This window comes from Metopolophium dirhodum, chromosome 1 (genome assembly GCF_019925205.1).
Source record: "Metopolophium dirhodum isolate CAU chromosome 1, ASM1992520v1, whole genome shotgun sequence".
Classification (NCBI taxonomy): domain Eukaryota; kingdom Metazoa; phylum Arthropoda; class Insecta; order Hemiptera; family Aphididae; genus Metopolophium; species Metopolophium dirhodum.
The window spans coordinates 143,284,071-143,307,599 of NC_083560.1; the positions used below are offsets into that span (position 1 = coordinate 143,284,071).

At 33.0% G+C, this 23,529-nt stretch overlaps 3 protein-coding genes across 3 annotated transcripts in view; 2 read left to right on the forward strand and 1 right to left on the reverse strand.

The window, feature by feature from the left end:
• LOC132935139 (uncharacterized) overlaps positions 1 to 23,529 on the forward strand; it is a 494,638-nt gene that overhangs the window by 453,928 nt on the left and 17,181 nt on the right. The window lies entirely within an intron of this gene.
• LOC132933013 (zinc finger MYM-type protein 1-like) lies at positions 3,242 to 6,832 on the reverse strand. Its single transcript, XM_060999350.1, has 9 exons — positions 6,743 to 6,832; positions 6,211 to 6,297; positions 5,609 to 5,727; positions 5,418 to 5,533; positions 4,959 to 5,318; positions 4,369 to 4,862; positions 4,084 to 4,242; positions 3,914 to 4,009; positions 3,242 to 3,355 (listed from the first exon to the last, which is right to left on the reverse strand). Exons 1-9 carry the CDS (start codon positions 6,830 to 6,832, stop codon positions 3,242 to 3,244), a joined length of 1,635 nt encoding a protein of 544 aa, XP_060855333.1.
• On the forward strand, positions 16,236 to 18,648 carry LOC132933014 (uncharacterized). The gene is made up of 7 exons (XM_060999352.1): positions 16,236 to 16,274; positions 16,695 to 16,859; positions 17,040 to 17,204; positions 17,578 to 17,821; positions 17,890 to 18,057; positions 18,124 to 18,316; positions 18,516 to 18,648. Exons 1-6 carry the CDS (start codon positions 16,236 to 16,238, stop codon positions 18,261 to 18,263), a joined length of 921 nt encoding a protein of 306 aa, XP_060855335.1. The 3' UTR covers positions 18,264 to 18,316; positions 18,516 to 18,648.

Genomic DNA, 23,529 nt, shown 5'->3' on the forward strand with positions numbered 1-23,529 from the left:
GATTCGCATAGTATTATTTAACTGGGTGTCAACCTTTTTTGTATGTGCACTTCTCTCCCAAACGGGGGCGCAATATTCCGCGACACTGTATACCAAGGCTAGGGCCGATATGCGTAGTACATTTGCTCGGCAGCCCCAGCTTGTTCCGGCAAGTTTACTAATAATATTATTCCTTGTTTTCAGTTTATTTTTTACATCTTCGAGGTGTTGGTTGTAGGTTAACGTTCTGTCCAGTTTGATCCCAAGATATTTTGGAGCATCGTCATTCATTAGTTTGGTTCCTTGAACTGTCAAGTTAAGTTTTCTGTTAGCATCTCTGTTGCTCAAGTGGAACGCTATGGATGTGGTTTTATTGGGGTTAAGAGTGAGGAACCAGGATTTGAAGTATTTCTGTACTTTTACTAGGTCTTCGTTTAAAATATCCTCAACCTTTTCAAATGATTCAGCTTGAGCTGCTAACCCCACGTCATCCGCGTATATGAACTTGCGTGACGAGGTATTTGTGATATCTGCTGTGTAGGCATTAAACAGGATGGGGGAGAGTACTGAGCCCTGAGGGAGACCATTTTGAAAGAATTTGTATTTGCTTACCTTTCCATTTAGGTGTACTCTAAATTTTCTGTCTGACAATATATTGTCAATTAGTCGCAATGCTGTTTTACATCTTAGAATTTTGGCTAACTTCAAAAGTAAACCACGTTTCCACACCGTATCGTAGGCGCAAGACAGATCTAGGAAAACAGCTCCCGTTTTTAGTTTCTTTTGAAACCCGTTTTCTATAAACGTCGTCAGTGATAGTACTTGTTCACTGCAGCTTCTTCCCTGTCTGAATCCCGCCTGTTCTGCTGGTAGGTGTTCTTCGATTTTCGTTTGGATTCTTACTAGGAGTACTCTTTCAAATAACTTGTATACAACGGATAACAGTGAGATCGGTCTGTAGCTTTTTGGGTCATCATCAGGCTTACCAGGTTTTAATATTGCAACTAATTTAGCTTCCCGCCATTGTTTTGGTAGAGTATTGTTATTTTTTACTGTTGAAAAAAGTCTTGTTAGCCAAAATTTCCCTTTAATGCCCATGTGTTTAAGGAATTCCGGAAGTATACCATCTTCGCCTGCAGCTTTACCGTTTTTTAGGAGTCTTAGGGCAGCCTCCACTTCCTCCACTCCAAAGTCCTTCATGTTTTCGGATTTCTCTGCACATAATTGAAGCTCTTCCTTGTAATCGGCTTTCACCTTCATCTTATCGGGTTTTTTGGGTTTTATATTAGCGGTCTTATGAAGAATGGTTGAGATGGAGTTTGGTGAAACTTTGCTAGCTTTCCATGAGGTTTGAGCTGCCCCCAGTTTCCTTAGTAGAGACCAACTTTTCCTACTCGAGTGGGTGAAATCCATCTCATTCATAGCCTGTGTCCATCTGTTCCTTCGCTCCTCGTCAAGTAGGGCGATGAGTTTGTCGGCATTTATTTCATTTCCATCCCTTTCATATTCTTTTAGTAGATCTTCGCATTCCTTAGTCCAGCAGGGGGTATAGTTATGTCTATGGCCTCTAGGTATCGATTTCTTCGCAGCTGTCTTTATTAATTTGATGAATCTGCCATAGTTGTCCGGAATGGGGTCAATACGGTTGATGTTATCATCAACGTATTTTGAAAATTCTAGCCATGCTGCTTTGCGCAGGTTCCATCGAGGCATAGAAGGTTTGTCTATGGTTGGGATTATAAGACCGATGGTCACGGTGATTGGCAAGTGTTGGCTTCTTGGGAAAGAGTTTTTGATTTCTCTGTTTACAGTTAGGGGTAGCCCTTTAGAGTCCTCGGACACGAAACAGAGATCCGGCGACGTCGTCGTGCCCCATCTACCAGATTTAAAAGTGCCTCCTTGTTTGGCATCGTAGATCAGTTTAAGGTGGTTAATTGCTGCCCAGTCCGAAAGTCTTTCACCTTCCTCATTGTTGGTGGAGTATCCCCACTCAGTATTTTGGGAGTTAAAATCTCCGATGTATATTACAGGGTGTTCACTGACTGGTAAAACGGCAGCAGCCCACTTGCTGGGAGGGGGTTTATAGACGTTAAAGATGGTTAGGTTACCAATGCGGATACCAGCCGCATGTTCGTTACTGGTCACTTGTTCAATGTCTAGGAACGATTTGTTTTGGCTTACGTATGTTGCTAAACCGTGTTTATTATGACCAATGTGATGCACCAGATTGAAACCATTTATTTTTAGGCGGTTCGTTTCACCATCAGGTATGTGGGTCTCTTGTAACACCAATACGTCCATGTCGGCAAATCTTTTTCCCAAAATGTCAGCCTTGGCTCGAGTCAAGCCTTCCACGTTAATCTGGGCTATCTTGAAATTGTTCTCTACCGTTCTAGTACCTGCAGTATCACAGCGTGGCTGATTGTCATGTATTTTTTTGTGTTTTTTGGATTTTTTGTACATTTTTTTGTTGAGTTTTTTTTTTCGATTTACCACATGTGTTCCACGATCGTCAGTTGGGTAGCCCTGAAAAGGGCTATTTTCACCAATAAGGCCGGGAGGTCTTTCGACGTTCGGCCGCCTGGTTTGTGCTGTTTGGCTTCGTGTTGTCATAATTGTGATATCTTAGGGCGTAGGCATTCAGATTTACAGGTATTAACAACACTACTAGACAGGGGGGACCACGAGAAGGTACAGCACACACCCCCCCCATGCATATTATGTACATGGCATATAAGACTTAATAAAACAATATAATACATAATATATTATAAAATATATAATTTTATTCCTTATATTATGTTATTTAATTTTTATTAGCTATGTGCATATCAATAGTACAGTTTTAACTCACACCTTGGTGGTGATAAAAAATTAATTAATTAACTGAGTTAAGCATTTTATTATTTAGTATATTGTTTATTTACTATTAACTTAACTTAACTGATATAATTTTTTATCATCAACTTTGTCAAAATTCAATAAGGTTCTTGACTACAAAAACTTACTACTAATAAGTCTTATACAGTGGCGTAATTAGGAATTTGGTTTGGGGGGGGATAATAGGTTTTAGCATTATCTGTACACCTCATACAGTAACCCCCCCCCCCCCCCCCATCACCCCACCAGAACAAATTTTTTTTTTATTATAGTTATTAACAAATACAATTTATTAGAAAATTATTTATTTTATAACTATATTAATATATTATACAATATACAATTTAAGTATTTATGATATTTTTAGGTAGCTTGAATAATTTTACAAAACTAGATCCAATTTTCTTGGTCTTTTAGCAATATCATCTAATACATCTTCAGGACTAACTTTAATGTCTCTATGGACCGCCAACATACTTAACCCATTTAACCTATCCTAAAAATGATTTAAATAATTAATTGTCAGTATTATTAATTTGAAATATAAATCAAATTTTAAGAGCAACTTACTTCAGTCATAGTATTCCGTAGGTATGTTTTAACTCTTTTTAGAGCTGAAAACATACGTTCAGGAGTAGTGGTTAGATACGGGTAATGTACACAATATTTTTAATAATAAATAAATGTTAGGGTATATCTCTTTGTTGCATTCTGTAAGTGCATCAATCCCAGTTTTAGGTATACAGCTAGTTCTCCTGAGTTTTGTTCACCAAAGTCTTAACTCTGTTTATGAATTATTTTTGTCTACCTGAGGAGAATAAAATTCAACTAACTGCGTAAAATGTAATTGATGATCTTCTGTGAAATGCTCATTACTTGAAAACAAACATCCAAAACCTGATAAAAAAATATTATTAGTAAATTTACAATTTCAAAAATATTTTAGAATTTTTACCATTAAATACTTTGGAATGTGATAAAAATCGCTCAGTTAATTGACTTACTAAAAATCAATGTATGGAATAAACACAGTTATTTTAAAATAATCATTTACACTTATGGTTTGATCAGTTAATGGGTTAGCTCGATTGGTTTGTCTTTTCCCCAATCTTTTATATTTTAACTCTACCTCTACCTTATCAGCCATTTTCTATAAAAAAACGATTATAAAATAAAACACATAGTAGATACCATAAACATTAAACAAATGCGCTGTATATTTACCTTTGCTTTTGAAAATATGTTATTAAATTCATCATCACAATTATTTCTAATTGTCTTAAATTCATCAACAGTGTCTTGTGCTAAATTGATAGCTTCCTTTAAATCAATATTTATTTTTTGCAATTGTTTACATAAGGGTAATCCGAATGAAAACATAAGCTAAAAAAATTATGAAAAATAAAATTAATTTAAAGCTTATGTTATTATAAAGTTAGGTACCAAGGTTAAACTACCAAAATAATGTCTCATTTTAAATACTTATAAATAAAATATTTTTTTTTTTACCTGAACAATATTAACAGAAATAATGAATTCTGAGTCAAATGATTTTAAAAGTAATGTTGCATCTGTAGCTGAAGAATCATTCCATTCAGTTATACACTCTAAAGCGTTTACTACAAATTCAAAAAGTTCAATAAAATCATGAACAGAATCATACCTCTGTACCCAGCGCGTTGCACATAACCTTTTAAGTGTCTTAACTTTTTGATCAGTATTGCTATTTTCAATAGCTGACAAAAGTACTGCATTTCGTTTCGGAGTATTGAAAAATACATATAATTTTTCAATAATTCCTAAGCAGTTTCTAACTGGCTTAATATTACTAGCAGTTGAAACTGCTAAATTTAGAGAGTGGGCTGCACAATGCACATAAAGTGCTTTAGGGTATTTGGATCTTATATGTGCTTGTACACCCTGAAATTGACCAGACATGTTACTTGCTCCGTCATAACCCTGCCCATACAAAAAATCACAATCTATTCCACAACTTATTAAACCTATATATAAAATTGTAAAACAGTAACATTTTAGTAAATTAGAACATTAAGTAGGTAATAGGTATACTATGAACTCAAATCCCAAATACAATTTACCATTCAAAATAGAATCTGCCAAGTTTTTTCCAGATAAGCTATGCACTTGAATGAACTTAAGAAAGCTTTCATTAACATTGTTTTCTTTATCAATATACCTAACACACAGAGCAAGCTGTTCAGTCACAGATATATCTGTGGTTTCATCAGCTAAAACCGAGAAGCACTGAGAGTCATTAACTTTTTTTAAGATGGTTTGTAATATTATATTTCCACAAGATGAAATAATTTCGTTTTGTATTTGTGGTGTAATATATTTATTAAGACCAGGTGTTTGAAGTATGCTGGTTAAATGTTCATCACCGTTACTTCTATACAACAAAATTGACCTGAAGTTTCCCTGATTAGCTGTGTCATAAGCTGTAATACAATTTAAAAATAAAAATAAAATTAACATATTCAAACTGAAACATACAGGGTTATTAATATTATTAATAATCTTAGATAAAATTTACTAACTAAAAATATTGCCAGCATCCCTATGACCTCGTAAGGCAATTTCCTGGCGGCCACATAAAATAATACATTCAATTATGGGAATAAGAAGTTTTCTATTTTCTTTGATTTGCTCTACTCTAATTTAGACATTTACAAATATAATTAATTATCTATACATCATCAATTATCATCAATTAAATTATATGACATACCTACTAGAATCCATTCGGTTTATTATTGTTGGTTCAAGTTTGGAGTACACCTTTAAAAAATGATCTGCATCCAGAGTAGAGGATGTATGGTAGATCATTTCTGAATGTTCACGAAAGGCCTAAATGCAATGCATATTTTATTTTTACGACAAGTATAAATGAAATAAGATAATAACCTGTTTTGCCTTTTTCCATGCATCAAAAGGTGTTTTCACAAAATTTCCTAAAGGTTGCCTATTTTTTCCACCAACTTTTACAAAAATCGTGCAATACTTGCAAAATGCTCCACCTTTCGCTTCTGAGTAAGCTAACCAATTAAATTCCAAAAGCCATTTAAATTGAAATCGCAGCTTACGCTTTTCATTTTTTTTGACTCAATGGAAAAGTATAATTTGAAGGTGGTACCCACAAATTTGTAAGTATCTACAAAAATAAGACGCTTATAATATAAACATTATTATATAAACAGTTACAATTTTATTTTATAATAAAATAAAATTGTAACTGTTTATATTTGTGTAATTATTTTTTTTATTAAAGACTACCAACTAGGGTAGTACCTAGTAGTTTTAATTTTTTAGAGAATTTTAAAGCAAGCTTACTAAATATTTATCAGCATCAGACAAATAAATTTGGTTCACAAAGTAACCAATATCATTGAAGCAATGAAGTGTGTTTAAGCTGTCAATCTTAAAAATATGTAATTTACAATACAAATAAATAGGTTATTACTTATTACATACTACATAGGTATGAATGTGCAATAATTACATTTTCAAATTAAAGTACAAATTTCTAAATCAAATAATAAATATAAAGTCAAAAATGTATTTGTTACATTTGTAAGCCAGACACCAGTAGACAATACCTAACTCATATAAGCTCATACTCATACATACTGTCTCAATTTGAATAATTTAATTGATAATGTACTTATACTACAATATTGTATTACCTAAGTATATTAATTGCATTAATTGTTATTAAATTCTTGCCTTATTTAAAGAAGTATCATGTATCAACTTAGTAATTTCCTGGAAAAAACATTCATTAATCTATTATCTAATAAATAATAATCACATCCAAGCAATTAGAAAATAGATTATTGAGTAGGTATAATTTAGTCATTCTCACCTTGGTATGATCATCAACTACAATTTTATCACATGAATTGTTTTTTTTGACAAAATAAGATGCAAAAGTGTTTTTCCTTTTTTGTTCCATCGTATAACTTAACGTAACCCAGTAAACAAATATACATATATTAAACAATATACGGATATGAATAACCTAAGTTACGTATAATAAACGAATATATTTAGTTGATGATAGGTAGAAATCATGGATATTTTTGGGTCAAAAGATAGATATTCAACGTATATTATGTGTGTAATAAACGTAAATTCTAACGTATATTCAACGTTAAATACGTATAAATACGTATATATTAGTGGCAAAAACCATGTTTATAATCAGTTATATACGAGTATATTTGGTACAGCCAGCAACGTATAAATTACGTTTAAAACACGTATATAATAGAAGTATGAATTTGGGATATGATACGTATATCATATACGTGTATTTTAGTATAAATTTCGTAGATTAACATGTAAATATCACGTGTATATTTAGTTTATATACGAGTATATTTGGTGTAGGCAGCAACATATAAATTACGTTTAAAATACGTATACTAGTAGTATAATAGTAGTATGAATTTCAAATTTGGGATATGATACGTATATCATATACATGTACTTAAGTATTAAATTTGTGGATAAAAATGTAAAAGCAATGTTTATATTTAGGTAGTAACTTTATATTATGTACATTTTTAATATTACAATTTACATGGATTCAAATTCAAAATTTAAATAGATTCATAAATAGGTGTCAGTAGAAAATGTAGAATATAATGCACTTTTTATTTATATAGAAGTATTGTAGTAGATAATTAATATTTAGTTATATATATAAATATATTGCCTTGTCGCCAGTACTCTTTAATTTAGTATTAGAGAAGGTGGTCCGAGAAATAAATATTGGAAGAGATGAAGGAGTAAGAATGGATAGAACTTGCTTCAGTCTGCTCGCCTATGTAGACGATATAGTCTTGCTAGGAGAAGACGAACATAAAGTGGTAGGTTTATGCGGCAGGTTAATAGAATCGGCAAAGAAGGTAGGGCTACATCTCAACATAGAAAAAACGCAGTACATGAAAGTTAGTAGGGAACTAGATAACCTTCAGGAAACCGAAACCATAACAGTTGGCCAGTACGAGTTCAAAGGAGTAGAAGATTTTAAATACCTGGGCACGATTGTAACGCAGAAGAATGAATGTCAAATTGAAATTCAACAAAGAATAAAAATGGGAAATAAATGCTTCTATGCACTAGGCAAACTACTAAGGTCGAAAGTCATGTCAAAAGAGGTTAAAACTCAGCTGTATTTGACAATCATACGACCAATAGTCATGTATGGTTCACAATGTTGGACGTTACGAAAGACTGAGGAGGAAAGATTAGCAGTTTTTGAGAGGAAGGTACTTCGTAAAATATATGGACCTATATATGATCAAGAGCTTCAAGGATGGAGAAAAAGACATAATCAAGAACTGACGGAGCTTTTCAATAGACCAAATATTATGAACGAGATCAAACGGAGTAAGTTGGAATGGGCAGGACACGCAGTTAGGAAGCAAGATTTAATGGTTCAAAGGGTACTCCAAGAAAACCCAAAGAGAAAAAGACCACTGGGTAGACCAAGGCTACACTGGAAAGATGGAATAAAAAAAGATTTCCTAAGTGCTGGCGGAGCGGAATATGATCACAGGGACTGGAAGGAAGTAGCGGAGAATAGAGAAGAATGGGAAAGGATTTGTTCTATGGCAAAGGCCTTAAAAAAAAAAAAATATATAAATATATTAGTATTTATATATAATCTTAAAAATCATGTTTTAATATTAATGTAAATCAATAATGACCGAGTTATGTTTTCAACTGTTTGATTTTGAGTTGTTTGGTGGTTTTGTCTGTCAATTACTTCTGCTATTAAATTTTGATTTTTCATCACATCAATTTTTATAACATTTACATCCTTTTGAAGGGAAACCATTTGATTAAACACTGAAAATGCAATAATCTACAATTTTTTAAAATTCTAAACAGAGCAGAAAATGTATTTAGCAATTCTTTGTTTTTTCTTAGTTATGAATTATTATGAATATAATTTATTATGTTTTCACACAGACAAACAAATAAAAAAATTGCAGAATCTACCACAAAATTTTACACTTGTAACCACAAACCCTTAAGTAACCACCCAATCAGCCTTGCAATTGATTCATCTCAACCAATTCCTCAAAATCGTCCCAAAATACTTAACAGACAGCAGAGTCATCTACTTCCTACTTGATTATTTTAATTTTTAACTATACAATAGAGCCATAATTTCTTCAAATCAAGTAATTCAAAATTAAATATAATATTGTAAATATCACATACATATGATTTTTAAAAAAATATTATATTTATTACAATAAAATTATAATACAATATGATTATTAGTAGTATATTATATTAAATTTACATTAAAATTGAAGGTATTGTGTATTGTGTATTTGTATTATTCAAATAAAGTCAAAACAACTGAATTAGTTTTCATTGTATACAAATTATATTCTAATACAAAAATAAGGTCCAGAAGATTTATTGATTCAACTAATTCAATCATTTTTATTACCTTTCATTACTGTATGACAGACACATTGCATTTTATCCATCATATTATTATCACTTGATATAGATGTTGGATTTGTATTTGTTAAATTTTGTTGTAAATTTTGGGACAATACTGTTTAACATAAGAATATTATTATGATAATTATTAATATATATATATATATATAATCAAGTTTACCAGTATATTGTTCAGAATTTTCTTCATCATAATTTATGTTTGATTGCTCCACTATATCAGGTGAGTTTTCTTTACTCCTGCACATATCAAATAAGCCTAAAAATAAATTCAGTTGTAGTAATTTGTAGTACCTAATAATTCTATTATCACTATAATTATTATTATTATTATCATTACTATTAATAGCTTTGAAATAAATAAAACATAAATAAACATAAACATTACATTTAGGAAAATTAAACAAGTTCTTCTTATTATTATTTTGTATTAATATCGTATGACAGCCTTTGGACTAGGGACTATGGGTTACATAATTTCAAATTTATAAAAAACATAATAAGTTGATGAATGAGACTTTAGTCAATTGCAAATACATTAGTCACCTATAGATAGATTAGTTGTCGTTTCAAATTAAAAATAAATATAATTTCTTGACGATTAAGACTTCAGAAAATTGCAAATACATTTATCCACTATACATTATCTAGATGATCAGAAAAACTAGAATTTAGAACTAAATTATTACGTTAATATTAACATTATTCATTGTTGGGGTACATCATTTCAAATTAAAAAAAAATATAATTTTTCGACGATTAAGACTTCAGACAATTGCAAATACATTTATCCATTATACATAAACAACATGATCAGAAAACTAGAATTTAGAACTCAATATTAACGCTTATATGAACATTTTTTAGTCTTGTTGACAGCCATGATTCATGAGAGTATTAGTTAACATTTTAATGCTTAAAACCGTTTTTAAAATGTGTTGTATAGTGCGGTTAGCACTAATTGTACCATGGTGGTTATCTGCAAGTTAAATTCTACCAGTTATAGTGCTTACCAGCACTTAACCAGACACAATAAGAACGGCCCTTTTTAGTCTTTAAAAAAAAAAAAATTCAATACAAAACTAAATTATAGAAATACCAGAAGGTTTTGGAGCTTTGTTCAAATGCAAGGACGATACATAGTAATTCCGATGAAGTATTGAATCACTTCCGTCTGAATCGATTTGTTTATTTTTCTTTTTTAATCCTAGATTACAATTAAATGAATTATTATCTAAAAGTTATGCTGTAAATAATCAATAATATTTTATTAAACAAACATAATAAAAAATATACAAGGTGATTTTTTAATTAAATACCACTCATTTTTTTAAAAAGTATTAACTTTTTTGGAATATAATTATTTTCAAATAGCTAAATCTTGGTTACTTCAGTAGTATGATATTTATCACCTTGATTTTACCCCAAATGAGTAACAACTTTTAATTTTTAAATATTTTTTAATTTTATACCAGAAAAATATTAAAATTAATACATTTATAAAACTGAATGTTGTGTCATCAAAAAATCAATCTGAGTAGTAAGCATGCATTATATGTGTAACTTTTTAAATATATACATGTATTAACATAACTTATTTTGATTTTGTTAATAATTAAGTTTTAAAAACAACTGATTACACGTTTCTGAACTTACTTTTACTCGAGCTTTGACTTAAATCAATATCCCTTGTATCTCCATCGTTCTTGTTAGAAGTATCAAAGAACTGTTTTTTTTGCGTTTTCTAGGTTTATCCACATTTTCCACCTCGGTTGTACTAGTATTACAAAACGTAGATAATTTTTTCTTTGCTACCTCATATGATTCTGAAAGTTTTTAAATGAATATAAGAAGTTTTTATTATTAATATTTTAGTATTAAACATAATATGCTTAAAGTTGAATCACAAACCAGCAAATTTTTGTGGAATGCATTCGTATCTGTCCCATACACTTGTTGGTGGTTTTTGAGAGGCTGTATAGCGGGAAGCATTATTACTTCCAGGCCATCTACAATTACATTTTTGTAGTTTATCATCAACAATGATCCAGTTACTCGGGACTATTTCAATACACTGTTCCTCCTCCAAAAACTCGATGATAACAAACTTGTTTAATTTCACATTTTCAACAATAGCTACAAAATTTGCTGACAAATATGAATCTATATTTTTACAAGTATCAAAAAAATTTTTAATTAATATATGAAATATTACAAAATAGCCAATTATTCATTATGTCTAAACTCTAAAGTATAATTACTTTCAATAGCCAATAAACGTCCAACATTTGTCATCCAATTCAGTGTATCTACTTGAACATATTTCTCAGATTTACTTTTTGTATTGCCGAATGGTCTATACCATTCATATATTTGACCAATAACAGGAACAGGATCACCAATCTCTAACTTTAGCCATGTTATGGGAATAGAATTTGTTAATTTTCTGTTGTCCGTGGCAACAACAATACAATAAGACTTGGTCTCCATACTAAACAAATAAAATACATAAATAACTTGTAATTATAAATGCCTATTTATTACAAACTAGTACTTATTTTAAATTAGTTAAATATAATTAACTGTTACCTAGTTATATATATGAAGCAATGAGCATACATAAAATGTATTTTGTTCCCATTGTAATTCTTTATCGGAAAAGGGAAAATAAGAAGCCTTGAATTTAACACTATTAATATGAAACAATTCAACTGTAGATGATATTCTACTACATTCGAATATTCCAACTGAGATAGAAGAGCAAGGGGTGTTGTAAAAAGGATCAACTTTTTCAAATGTAGAACATACAAGGAAAATTTCTCCGTTCCGTTCAACAATATTCTTAACAATGCATATAACATTTGATGACATAATCACACAATCATCTTTTTTGGTACTTCTTCTTTTAAGTTTTTGAATTCGTAGAGTATATGTTGGCATGAATAAAATAGAATATTGAGTGACAGATTCAGCCTGTATATTTTCTGGCAATGGACCTTCATAATGATGACCATCGAACAATGGGTACAGTGGTATTTCAGAAATATCAGTATGACTATGACACGGTACGCAGCGGCCACCAGTACAAAGTACAGGTACCGCAGCGACCACTACGGGCTACAGCGCGACAACGCCAACTCCCCCACCACGTCACAAAGGCACAAGGTGGGACGGGAAGGCGAGTCGCGTAGAACGAGTACCGGCCGTCGTAGACTAGTCTCTAGTCAAAAAGACACACGTAACGACCACAACCTACATACCTATTTCATATAGCCGCCGTCTGTGGTTCTTGTTTCTTTTTTCGTCAATATCGTTTCGTATACATATATTCATTATAATTATATACGTCAATAAATACAAATCTTGTCACCGAAATTGTGTTGTCATATTCGTTTCAAACCTATAACACCACCTATTCTACCCCATCAACGACCGGCTCTCCGCGGACCACCTACCACCACCGTCGTAGCCGCGTCAAATTGGCTCCCCGCAGAGGAATCATCGCCTCAAGCCAGCGAAAAGGTAAGAGTTTTTCACGCTGACACATACCTCGGTAGATTACTTATTAAGTTAATATTAAGACTTTTAGCCAGGAGTGTGTTTGCCGGTTAGCTAGGATTCCCAGTGAACATTACGTAAGAATTATTTCTAGCACGTAACAGGGAATCCCGCGCAGCCGTGCATAACCGTGATACGGATTGGGAAGTAGTTATATAACAACCGCCACCCCTCCGCAACGCCTACCATTCGTCCCGCGACATTACCGTCGATAACAGCACAGCGCGCAGGCCAAAACAGGTTTCAGCCGTTGCAGCCGTCAACTGCCGCCGCCAAGTACGTCGACCCAGTTCGGCTATTCTGGGAACGCAACGGCGGTACCGTTAACAGCTGACCAATTAACGTAATCGCTAATAAACTTCCGTAAACTGCGCACAATATTTACGTCAAAAAAAAAAAAAAAGCCTCTTAACCACGTACACACACAAAACACAAGCTACCCCACCGACCAACAGCTTAACGACAGCATTTGTAATTTAATCGTACATAATGACTGGTAAAACGTTACAACAGTTATCGTCGGCGGAGCTATGTAGCGAGTGCTCGGCCCGCGGACTCAGTGTGTCTGGGTCGAAGTCGGATGTGTATGTCAGGCTAGAGGAGCACCTTAGGGAAAGCGGACTAGTTCCCGAGAACGTGAGGTTTGAACCAGTGCAGCCCCCAATCACAGGATTAGGGGACGGTACTGGACAACAACCACACGTTCGATCAACGCTGTTAAGCACGGACGTCAGTCAGATTTTCGGACCATCGGCTAGGGGTATCTCGACAAGCCATACGGCAAGTCAAGGACCAACGGACGATCGGCCAGAGGACTGCGACAACCAGCTGACCATGCAACAGGGCCAGTCCGCACACCCATTTAATACCGACACTTTAGAAACCGCAGCGGAACAACTGCAAAAGTTAAAACTGGCGTTGCCACAAACGAACGACAAAACGTCGTTCGAGGCACGCCTAATGGCGCTCGAGGCAAGCATGACGCGGTTCTTTACGGAATCGCGCACGACCGCCACGCAGCAGCCACACGACTTTGCAGTCCCGCGGTACACCAACCACCCTTCACCGTACACATAACAACTCGTACACACGATAGTTACCAGTCGGGTAGGTCGTATGAGCGCAACGAAGCCGGCGCTCAGCCGAGCGCCAGCCACACTGCCGCCACGAACAACCGACCGTTCTTCACGCGCGACAGTCAACACGACTATACGGGTCACACCACACGCGCGTCACAACACGCGTCATACGAAGCACGCGTACATGAACGTTCGGTACTAATACCGTACGAGGACTTGCGTACAGCAAGAGCCTCGTTACCCGAGTTCACAGGAACTAGGGCCGAGGACCCCGTACGGTTTATAGACAATACCGAGTCGATTTTGACGCAAGCTCGTATACACCCATCGGGTTGGTGCAGGGTGGTCGAGCCGCAATTAAAAGGAACGGCGAGTACATGGTACAATTCTATCAGGGCACTCGACCTATCCTGGACAGAATTTAGGGAGGAATTTTATGAAAATTTCAATAACGCCGAAATTCAGTCTCGATTGCGCGCCGACATCGTGTCAACACGTCAAACGCCCAGACAGTCGTTAATGGAATTTGTGCTGATTAAAAACCAGCTGGCGCGCCGCGTAAATACTGGCCTATCCGAATCGGAGTTGGTAGGTATTATCGCCGGACTAACGCGTGACACTTTCCGTACACACATACGTCTACACCGGCCATTGACGTTCAGCGAGCTGCGACGCATCGCAGGCGTTTTGGACCCGGTAACGGACAACACCAACCCGCCCCCACAACAATGGGCCCCTGAACCTAAAAAAGGGGTGGAAACCCCACAAACAGCCCCCCCGGTCAAAAAAAATTTTTTTGCGAAAGCAACTGATAATACACCACCGGGGCCGTGCAGATATTGTGGGGAACTCCATTGGAACAGTAAATGTCCAAACAGACCGACCACGTCGGGAAACGGCGGGGGAGTCGACGAGGACTAGTCCCCCTCATCGACTCATCACCACCCACTCTCGGTAGTACACACGGAAAAAATAAGCGTAATCGAAAAGCGCGTAGTTCGGTAATTCAACACACAGAACAACCAACTACGAACCTTTTTTCCGTCCAATCACCACTCGGCACCCGTTCACAGACCCCCAACCTACACCACCCCATCATTGAACACACTCACCTCACCGGTGACACGTGTGTTCAACAACAACCGGCTCATGGGGCAGCCACAGGTGTAGGGACAAAGGCAACAGAGACACGGGTGTTCACCCACACGGGTGACGGAGACACAAGCACACAGACCGCGCTTATCCCCGCATTAGGTCAGTCTGCGCACGTAAGGCAACAGGCGAGCAACGAGGCAACCGATGTTGACAGTATGCACGGAAAAAAATAACTAGGTGAGCTTCAACAAAACAGTTATGTTAAGTATTGATTGGTATTGTTAATCATAATTCAGTTGATAGAACAAAAAAATTTGTATAATATACTCAAGTGAATAACAACTGCAACAAAATTAATTTTGTTAACCGTGATTATTCTGATATAACCATATTCATGATTAAAATAACACATAATTATGTAGCTGTTACAAAATAAAAAGTAAATATAATAATTGTGTAAACGTAGATGAATGATTATGTAGCAATTACTATTCCTTTTTGTAAAAACTACCAAGTGTGATGTTAAAACTACCAACCACTTAGGGTACTATCGTACTGGTAACATATGACATTTTTGTGGTGGAGCTGATATAATACTATAGTTGAATGAAACATCTATTATGTTGTATTTACTCAATTATTGTTGCAAACGTTTGTAATTTGTATAGTGTATACTTTACATAAGAAAATGTTAATGTTAATAGTCACTAGTTGTTTAAACTCAATGTATTGTTAACCTTGAGAGTAATAATGTTGTACTCACTATTGTTTGGTTGTATTAACCAAACGAATTGCGCCAATAACAATTGCGCGTTAAAAATAACATTATTTGGATTGTCCGTTACCTAGTTTTCGTTATCTCTACAATTATGTGGAAAACCCAGCGCTGTGCTAAGGCTAACCACAAAAGACAAAATTCAAACGAGTAATATTGTCCATTGAGTAAACGACAAACACGTTTCACTGTAGTCACTTACTAAAATTTTTTTACATTTGACATTATTTTTTTTCCTGTTCTGTGTCCACATCACTCGTTAATCCACACACTACTTAAATTGTATTGCCGTTTTAATATTTTATAATATTAATATACTAATATAATAATTATGGCTGATTCCGACGTCGTCGATATGCTTCATGCTTGGGGATTGTCAAGCTACATTGATGTTTTTAAAGGTACGTTTTATATAATCTTATTTAATGCAACACTTTTGGCTTTTTAAAAACCCATTGTTTTTTATGACGCAATATAGACTACCTATATAGGAATATACCCTAGTTGGACTGTATAAGTGATCTATTTTACCTTGTTGGTAAATTGTGTGTATTTACAATTGTTTGTTATATAATAGGACCCCGAATAGGACTAATAAGTACTATGTAGGTATTACTTATTTCTTCAATATTTAAAACTGATTGTTACACCAGCTTTTGTAAGTTATGTTTTTCTAAACATAAACTTGCCAAACAGCAATCCTTTAGGTATAAATTGTTAGGTCTAATATGAAACCTTGTTTTTCTGAACTCAATTTACAATTTTTTGATATACTTACTAATACCAAACATATTTTTTAATTTACTTTAACTATGTGTTAGATCATGGACTTAAACAAGATACATCTAGTATCTTGTTTAAGTATGCTTGACGAAAATATGCTTAAAGAAATAGTTCCAAAAATCGGCGATAGAGCCAAGCTAAAATCAAATATTAATGATTGGCGTAAGATATTAGATATGACCAATGATAAAGTAAATTTTTTGGTAAGTTAATACCTATTTCTATTTAATGCAATTTAGTAATTACTACATTTTAAATTCATGGTTGAATTTTTTAGTTATTTTATTAGTTTCCTGTAATATTTCCATATATTTTTCTAACTATTTTGGTACTTATATGTTGTTTTTGCTACTCATTAAAAATGTATTCATTTATATTATTAGAATATTTCAAATGATTACCCTCAAGATCTAAATATAAGTATTACACCACCATTAACTATTCCTGAATTTGAAGAAAATATTTTAACTACAAACACTGATAATGAATCTGTAGTTTTGGATAGCGAAACATCAACACATTCTTCTATAGATAGTAAAACAGATGAGGTAGATATATATTTTTTGAATTACTTATTTTACCTATGTAGAGTATGTGTTGTTTCCATATTATAAATGTACCTACTATTAGTACATACCAGACTTGAGTTTAGCAGAACCATTTGTGTTGTTAGCTTTAATATTACAGTGAATTGATCTATTATACAACTTAAGTATTAGAATATTAAATTTGTCATTTCATAGCCTTTTATTGATATTTTAATTTCAAAGTCATGAAGTTCTCTTATTAAATAATATCATTGTATCTTAGTTGTATAATTGTTCTAAAAAAATTGTTTTTAAAAGTATCTTTATTTTTATTAACCTGAAGTTAGACATTGATTTACTTCTTTAGGTTTTAATACAATTATTAAATGTTAAGGGTCTTCCACTACTAGATTATTTAAAAAAAAATTCTGAAGGTCGTGCTATTTTGGCATCCAATAAAACGACACTGGACAATGCTGCCAGAAGAAAACTGTGCAGTATTATAGTAAGAATGGAACTACAAGACGACCCAGAAAAACAATTTAAAACTCCACGTTTACTGAGTCTTTCACAAGAAATCGTTAAAATTTTTCCAGGCGAACATATAAGTACATATTTTATTCCGTACATAAATTATGGTAAAATATTTTTATATATTTAAGTACCTTTTAACTTGATTTTTTTAAATTTATATTTTATTCAACAGGTCCCATGTTAAAAAAGTCTGCTAAAGGGATACTTTTAGACTGTTTTAACAACAGGAGGAGGGAATATAAGAAAGTGGGATTAATTGCTAACTCTCCTAAGCATACAGACCATTCACTCCCAAAATCAGCACTACTACTAGCTAGTACCCAACCAGTTGTTTATACTGGTAAAGATTTCAATTTTTTATAGAAAACAAAATACTTATTTTTACATTTTTTATATACATATATAGATAGTGAAAATGTTGATGAATCTTTATCGTGGCTCCACAATTCTTCTGACCCATGGGATCTTGTTGTAAAACATTGGTCGATTACAAGAGCCACACGTTTAAAAAAATTTTGGACTCAAATTCTGAAGAGATATCCATAGGTGATTACATGAAGGAGTATCCAGCATTACAAAAACCAGCAGGATATAATCTTGTAAGGCTTAATCAACTATAATATAAATTTTCACATGCTGTTTAATCTATTGCAATTGCTTTTTTCATGATCAATATTTAAAACATTTTAATATTGGTCATGAATAATGTTATTATAAAAGTCTAAATAAAATGTGTACTTAATAAATGTAATAATTTATATTTTGTAGTATTCATGTAAATATTTCTTATATTTTTAGTTGATTGATGATTTTAACTTCATACATCCTGACAAAATAAACAGCCTTTATGAAACATTTCCATTGTATAAAACAAAAATTTTAGAATTAGCAAAAACTGCATTGTTAAAATTAAGAGACAATACCATAAAAGGAATTTTGAATGAACATATCGATTTGTCATTAGGTACATAAAGCAAATTTAAATTTTAAGTAGTTTCTTATTATTTAATCATTAATTTTTGTTCAGCAAGCGAAGAAGCATCAGCTATAGCCACGTTTTCTATTTTGCCATTTCTCTTCAGTCCAGCTTCTACCAAAAGAAAGAAAGGAAAAAATAGTTCATGGAAACCTTCGAAGATTGAGATGAAAGATGGTTTTATAACACATTTAAAATCCTACAGTGAATTACAGGAAACAGTAACAAGAAGAAAAAACAAGTATGCTCAACTTGGTTGCACCTTGCAGCCTTTTATCGTAATTGTAGGCCCAAGCATCAATGAAATTGCACAATTTTATGTTTATGTTGATAACACTTATTATATTCTAAACTCAATTGTTGGGGCAATTGATTGTTGTTTCAAAGTTATTCATGCGTTAAATTTAGAATATCCATTAGAATGCCTACAACTTTGGACATTTATTCAAAAGGTTTTTTTTAAAATTAAAACTGTTTGGGACACTGAGTTTGTATCAGTAAATTCACTTATAAGTGATATAGGGATAACTAATGTTTTATAATCAGTATTCATTATTCCTTGTAATTTGTATTCAATTACATATTATGTTGTTCAATAACTCTTGTATTCATTATTCATATATTAATTTTTAAATTTAAATAAATAAATCAATGTGCTTTTATTACATTTAATAACATCATTCATGAAGTTATACAATTGTAATTTTTAAATTTTAAATATACCTGTAGGTTCTTAAAACTTACATTATGCCTTATTGTTTTATTTGTAAAGAAAAGTCACCTAATATTGGGTTATTATGTAAACATTTTAAGTATAAGCACGCTAAGCATGATTTCATTAAATATATCTGTATAGAAAATCATTGTAACCGGTCATTTCATTTATTAAATTCATTTAAAAAACATGTTGCTGCAACTCATTACTCTCAAACATCTAAACTTCCAAAAAACCTTTTTACGACTAGTTTTCATAGTAATGAATTGGCATCATTTAATAGTCCAACAAGTTTTGTCAATACACCTACTTCCATTGAAATGCCACCTATACAGTCTTTATCGGTTGATAACTTTAATAATCCTAATTTGCCAAGTAACCAAATTGAACAATTTTTAGCTTCTTTATATGCAAATTCTCAAATTCCACGTAGTGTTGTACAAACAGTTACTGAAGGTGTAAGTGACATAATAAGAGGTATTAAAGGGTCATTGGTGAATTGCGCTACAGGAATTCCTCCAAATATTTCTGATCATATTAACACTACATTTCAAGACTTTGAATGTCGTTTTTCAAATTTGAATACTGAATATAAGCGAATAAAATATTATACAGATTGTGGTTCTTATATTTCGCCCATTGAGATTATAATAGGACAAAGACTGAATGAAAATAGAAATAACAATACATTTTCCATCATTCCGACTCATTGTACTGAACAATTTATTCCTATGCGTGATGTTTTGAAAAAATTTTTCCAACTAAAAGATATTTTAAAAGATACAATTGACTATGTAAATAAAACCAAAAGTTGCGATGCTGTGTTAATGAATTTTATTCAAGGTAGTGTTTGGGAAAAAAAAATGAAAGATTATGATGAAAATCAAATTGTTTTGCCTATATTTTTATTTTTTGATGATTATGAGGTGGGTAACCCCTTGGGTAGTCATTCAGGTATACACAAATTAGGAGCTGTCTACTTTACTGTTGCTTGCATACCCATTCACCTACAATCTTCCTTGAGCAATATTTTTTTAGCTTTATTGTTTCATTCATCCGACAGACAGCAATTTGGAAATCATATAATATTTAGGCCCCTTATCAATGAGTTGAATTATTTAAAGGAAACTGGTATTGAGATTGAATCTGACGAGTTTAAAGGCAATATTAAATTTGAATTAGGTTTAATTGTCGGAGATAATCTTGGTATTATAGCATTGCTGGATTTGTGGAAAGTTTTTCTTCGAATTATCCGTGCAGGGTATGTAAAATAAGGAAAGAGGATATGAAAAAACAATGCTACGCTGATATTAATTTAATTAGGAATTTGGAGCAATATAACCTAGATGTTTTTAATGTGATGTTACAACTAGTGGAATTAAAGACGTATGTGTTTGGCATGATGTATGTGGTTTCAATGTGTTGGATCAAAGTGGTATGGACATTATGCATGATTTATTGGAAGGGGTCTGCAAGTTTGATATGGCATTTTTATTAAACTATTATATTAATGAATTAAAAATTTTTTCTTTACAAATTTTTAATGAAAGAATGATTCATTTTGATTATGGGCCAGATAGTAGCAGTAAGCCCCCCGTGTTAAAAATAGAGAATATTCATAAAAATAATATTCGTCTGTCTGCATCTGAAATGTTGGTATTAGTTCGGTATTTTGGCTTATTAATTGGAGATTTTGTTCCCAAAAATGATCCAGTGTGGCACTTATATATACTTTTAAGACAAATTCTTGATTTAGTTACATCTATGTCATTGCAAATAGATTCGTGTGAACTCTTACAAATATTAATAACTGAACACCATGACCTTTATCTTAGGTTTAGTAAACAAAATCTTAAGCCGAAACATCATTTTATGTTACATTACCATACAATGTTAAAAAAATTTGGCCCCCTTGTAGCATTATGGTCAATGAGATTTGAGGCAAAACATAGAATATCAAAAATAGCTGCGAACACTACTAGTAATAGACGAAACATATGTAAAACCTTGGCAATCAAACATCAGTTGCAATTAAACAATTTATTTTTCAAAGGTTCATTACCTTCCCATTTTGAAACAGGTCCTCCTAATATCCTAAGTGACTTGGAATTGGAAGTTTTAAAAAAAAAATTTCAATTTAATTCCGTAGAGTCCATTGTTAAGTGTCCTTGGATATCTATAAAAGGCACCAAATATAAGCCAAAACTAGTACTTACATTAGATATGTATGAAAATGATCTTCCTATATTTGGAATAATAGAAGACATTTTTTTATTTAATGATACTTTGATAATTTTTAAGTGTAAGCACATTAATACTGTTATATTTGATGATCATGTATTTTCATATGAGGTAAAACTAGATGATAAATGTACATTTGTGTATCACCATGCATTGCTTTCTTATATTCCAAATAACATCAGTGTATTACCAAATGGACGTAGTTATGTAACTCTAAGAAGCAGCATTTAGATTGTTATATTGTATTTTCATTATTTATTAATTATCTATATGTTCATGAAATTGTATAAATTATATTTTATGTATATTATGCTAATATTAACATATTTATAAATATGAGTTGATATGTATTATTTGTAATGTGCTATCTTAAATAAAAATTGTATAATTTAATTTCTTGTTCTCTAAATCATTTATTATAGATTAATTACTTGATTTAATTACCTACTCATCACTTTTAGAAGTACTCAAGTGCATATTATTATATTTGGCATTTCCTACAATTACTTACAAGGACCTACCTACCTAATAATTTGTAATAACTACATGATATACCTTGTACAAGTTACAGATTGAAAAGTAAAATTTACATATATTTATGTGTCATTGGAACACAATGTAATTTCATATCAACAACTATTCTAGTAGTTGTTACTATATGGCCTTCTATTATAGTCACTGAAATATTTGCTAGAATCATACTAGATATAACTGTTTCAACCAAACTACTTATTATCTATAACAGAGATTATTTGTGGTGGCAGCAACTATATAAGTAATGGATACATAATATTGTATTGTAATTTTAACAACTGATTTGGTAATTGTAATCGAATACAGTTAACCAAAGATTTATTGTAATATTAACTGACCATATTGTTGTCACGGGTGCAACCAAAAATTCTGGTAGTATGAATCATATTCTGATAATTATAACAGTATTTTTTTTTCCGTGTGGTCATGGCGGTTAACACCACCGACCAGACAGTCTCCATCGCGGTTCAGAACCAGTTGTCCCGCTCGACCAATTGCAATACGACTAATAACGGTACGCGAACATGCCAAGACAAAATTCCGACCCCCTCGGTCGAACTCGAATTTCCGTCAGGTTTCGTAACAGCCCTATTAGATTCGCAGGCACAAAAAATGTACGTAAACCCGACAGTAGCCCGTAAATACGGCAAAACACCCACCCACGGACCAACAAACACAGTCCGGATGGCGGACAGTCGCACTGCAACAATCAGTGGCACCTCCACATTCGAAGCTAGGATAGGTGCACTCGATATAAAATTCGAAGCGACCATCCTAGACAATTTGTATTGCGACGCGTTACTAGGACACGACTTTCTTGTTAACAATGAAGTCTCTTGGTATTACGCCGCGTGCACAATTCACAAGGGTAAGCAAATTCGTACGTCGACATGTTGGAAAGGGAAATCTCAGCCACCCGCCACTCGTCCCGACCTGTCAAAATTAGAATTCGGAAACGACACCGAAACACGCGCGAAACTAACCAAGATTTTAAATTAATACGCTGTAGTATTCAGCGAAAAAGTAGAACGTACCAAATTAATTGAACACGAAATTCTGCTAAAAGACCCGTCCCCAATCGCGCTCAAACCATACCCATATCCGCAGCAGAAGCAAACTGCTATCGACGATATGGTACGCGATATGGAACTCCAGGGGCTCGTAGAACCAAGCTCCTCACCATGGGCCGCACCAGTAGTAATGGCAAAGAAAAAAGACGGAACTTTTCGTCTCTGTGTCGACTACAGGAGGCTTAACGACGTTACGGAATCCGACGCGTACCCTATGCCAGATCTCAACAAAATGATTAGGCAAATGCGGGGCGCGAAAATATTCAGCATTTTTGA

Excerpts from the sequence above, each read along its gene's own strand:
- LOC132933013 (XM_060999350.1), bottom strand. The coding sequence starts at position 6,832 with ATGGAACAAAAAAGGAAAAACACTTTTGCATCTTATTTTGTCAAAAAA. Across the intron at positions 6,298-6,742 it reads TAGTTGATGATCATACCAAG|ATTGACAGCTTAAACACACT; the intron begins GTGAGAATGACT and ends CATATTTTTAAG. Across the intron at positions 5,728-6,210 it reads CTGATGCTGATAAATATTTA|GCCTTTCGTGAACATTCAGA; the intron begins GTAAGCTTGCTT and ends CATTGCATTTAG.
- LOC132933014 (XM_060999352.1), top strand. The coding sequence starts at position 16,236 with ATGCTTGGGGATTGTCAAGCTACATTGATGTTTTTAAAG. Across the intron at positions 16,860-17,039 it reads ATGATAAAGTAAATTTTTTG|AATATTTCAAATGATTACCC; the intron begins GTAAGTTAATAC and ends TTATATTATTAG. Across the intron at positions 17,822-17,889 it reads TATTCCGTACATAAATTATG|GTCCCATGTTAAAAAAGTCT; the intron begins GTAAAATATTTT and ends TTTATTCAACAG.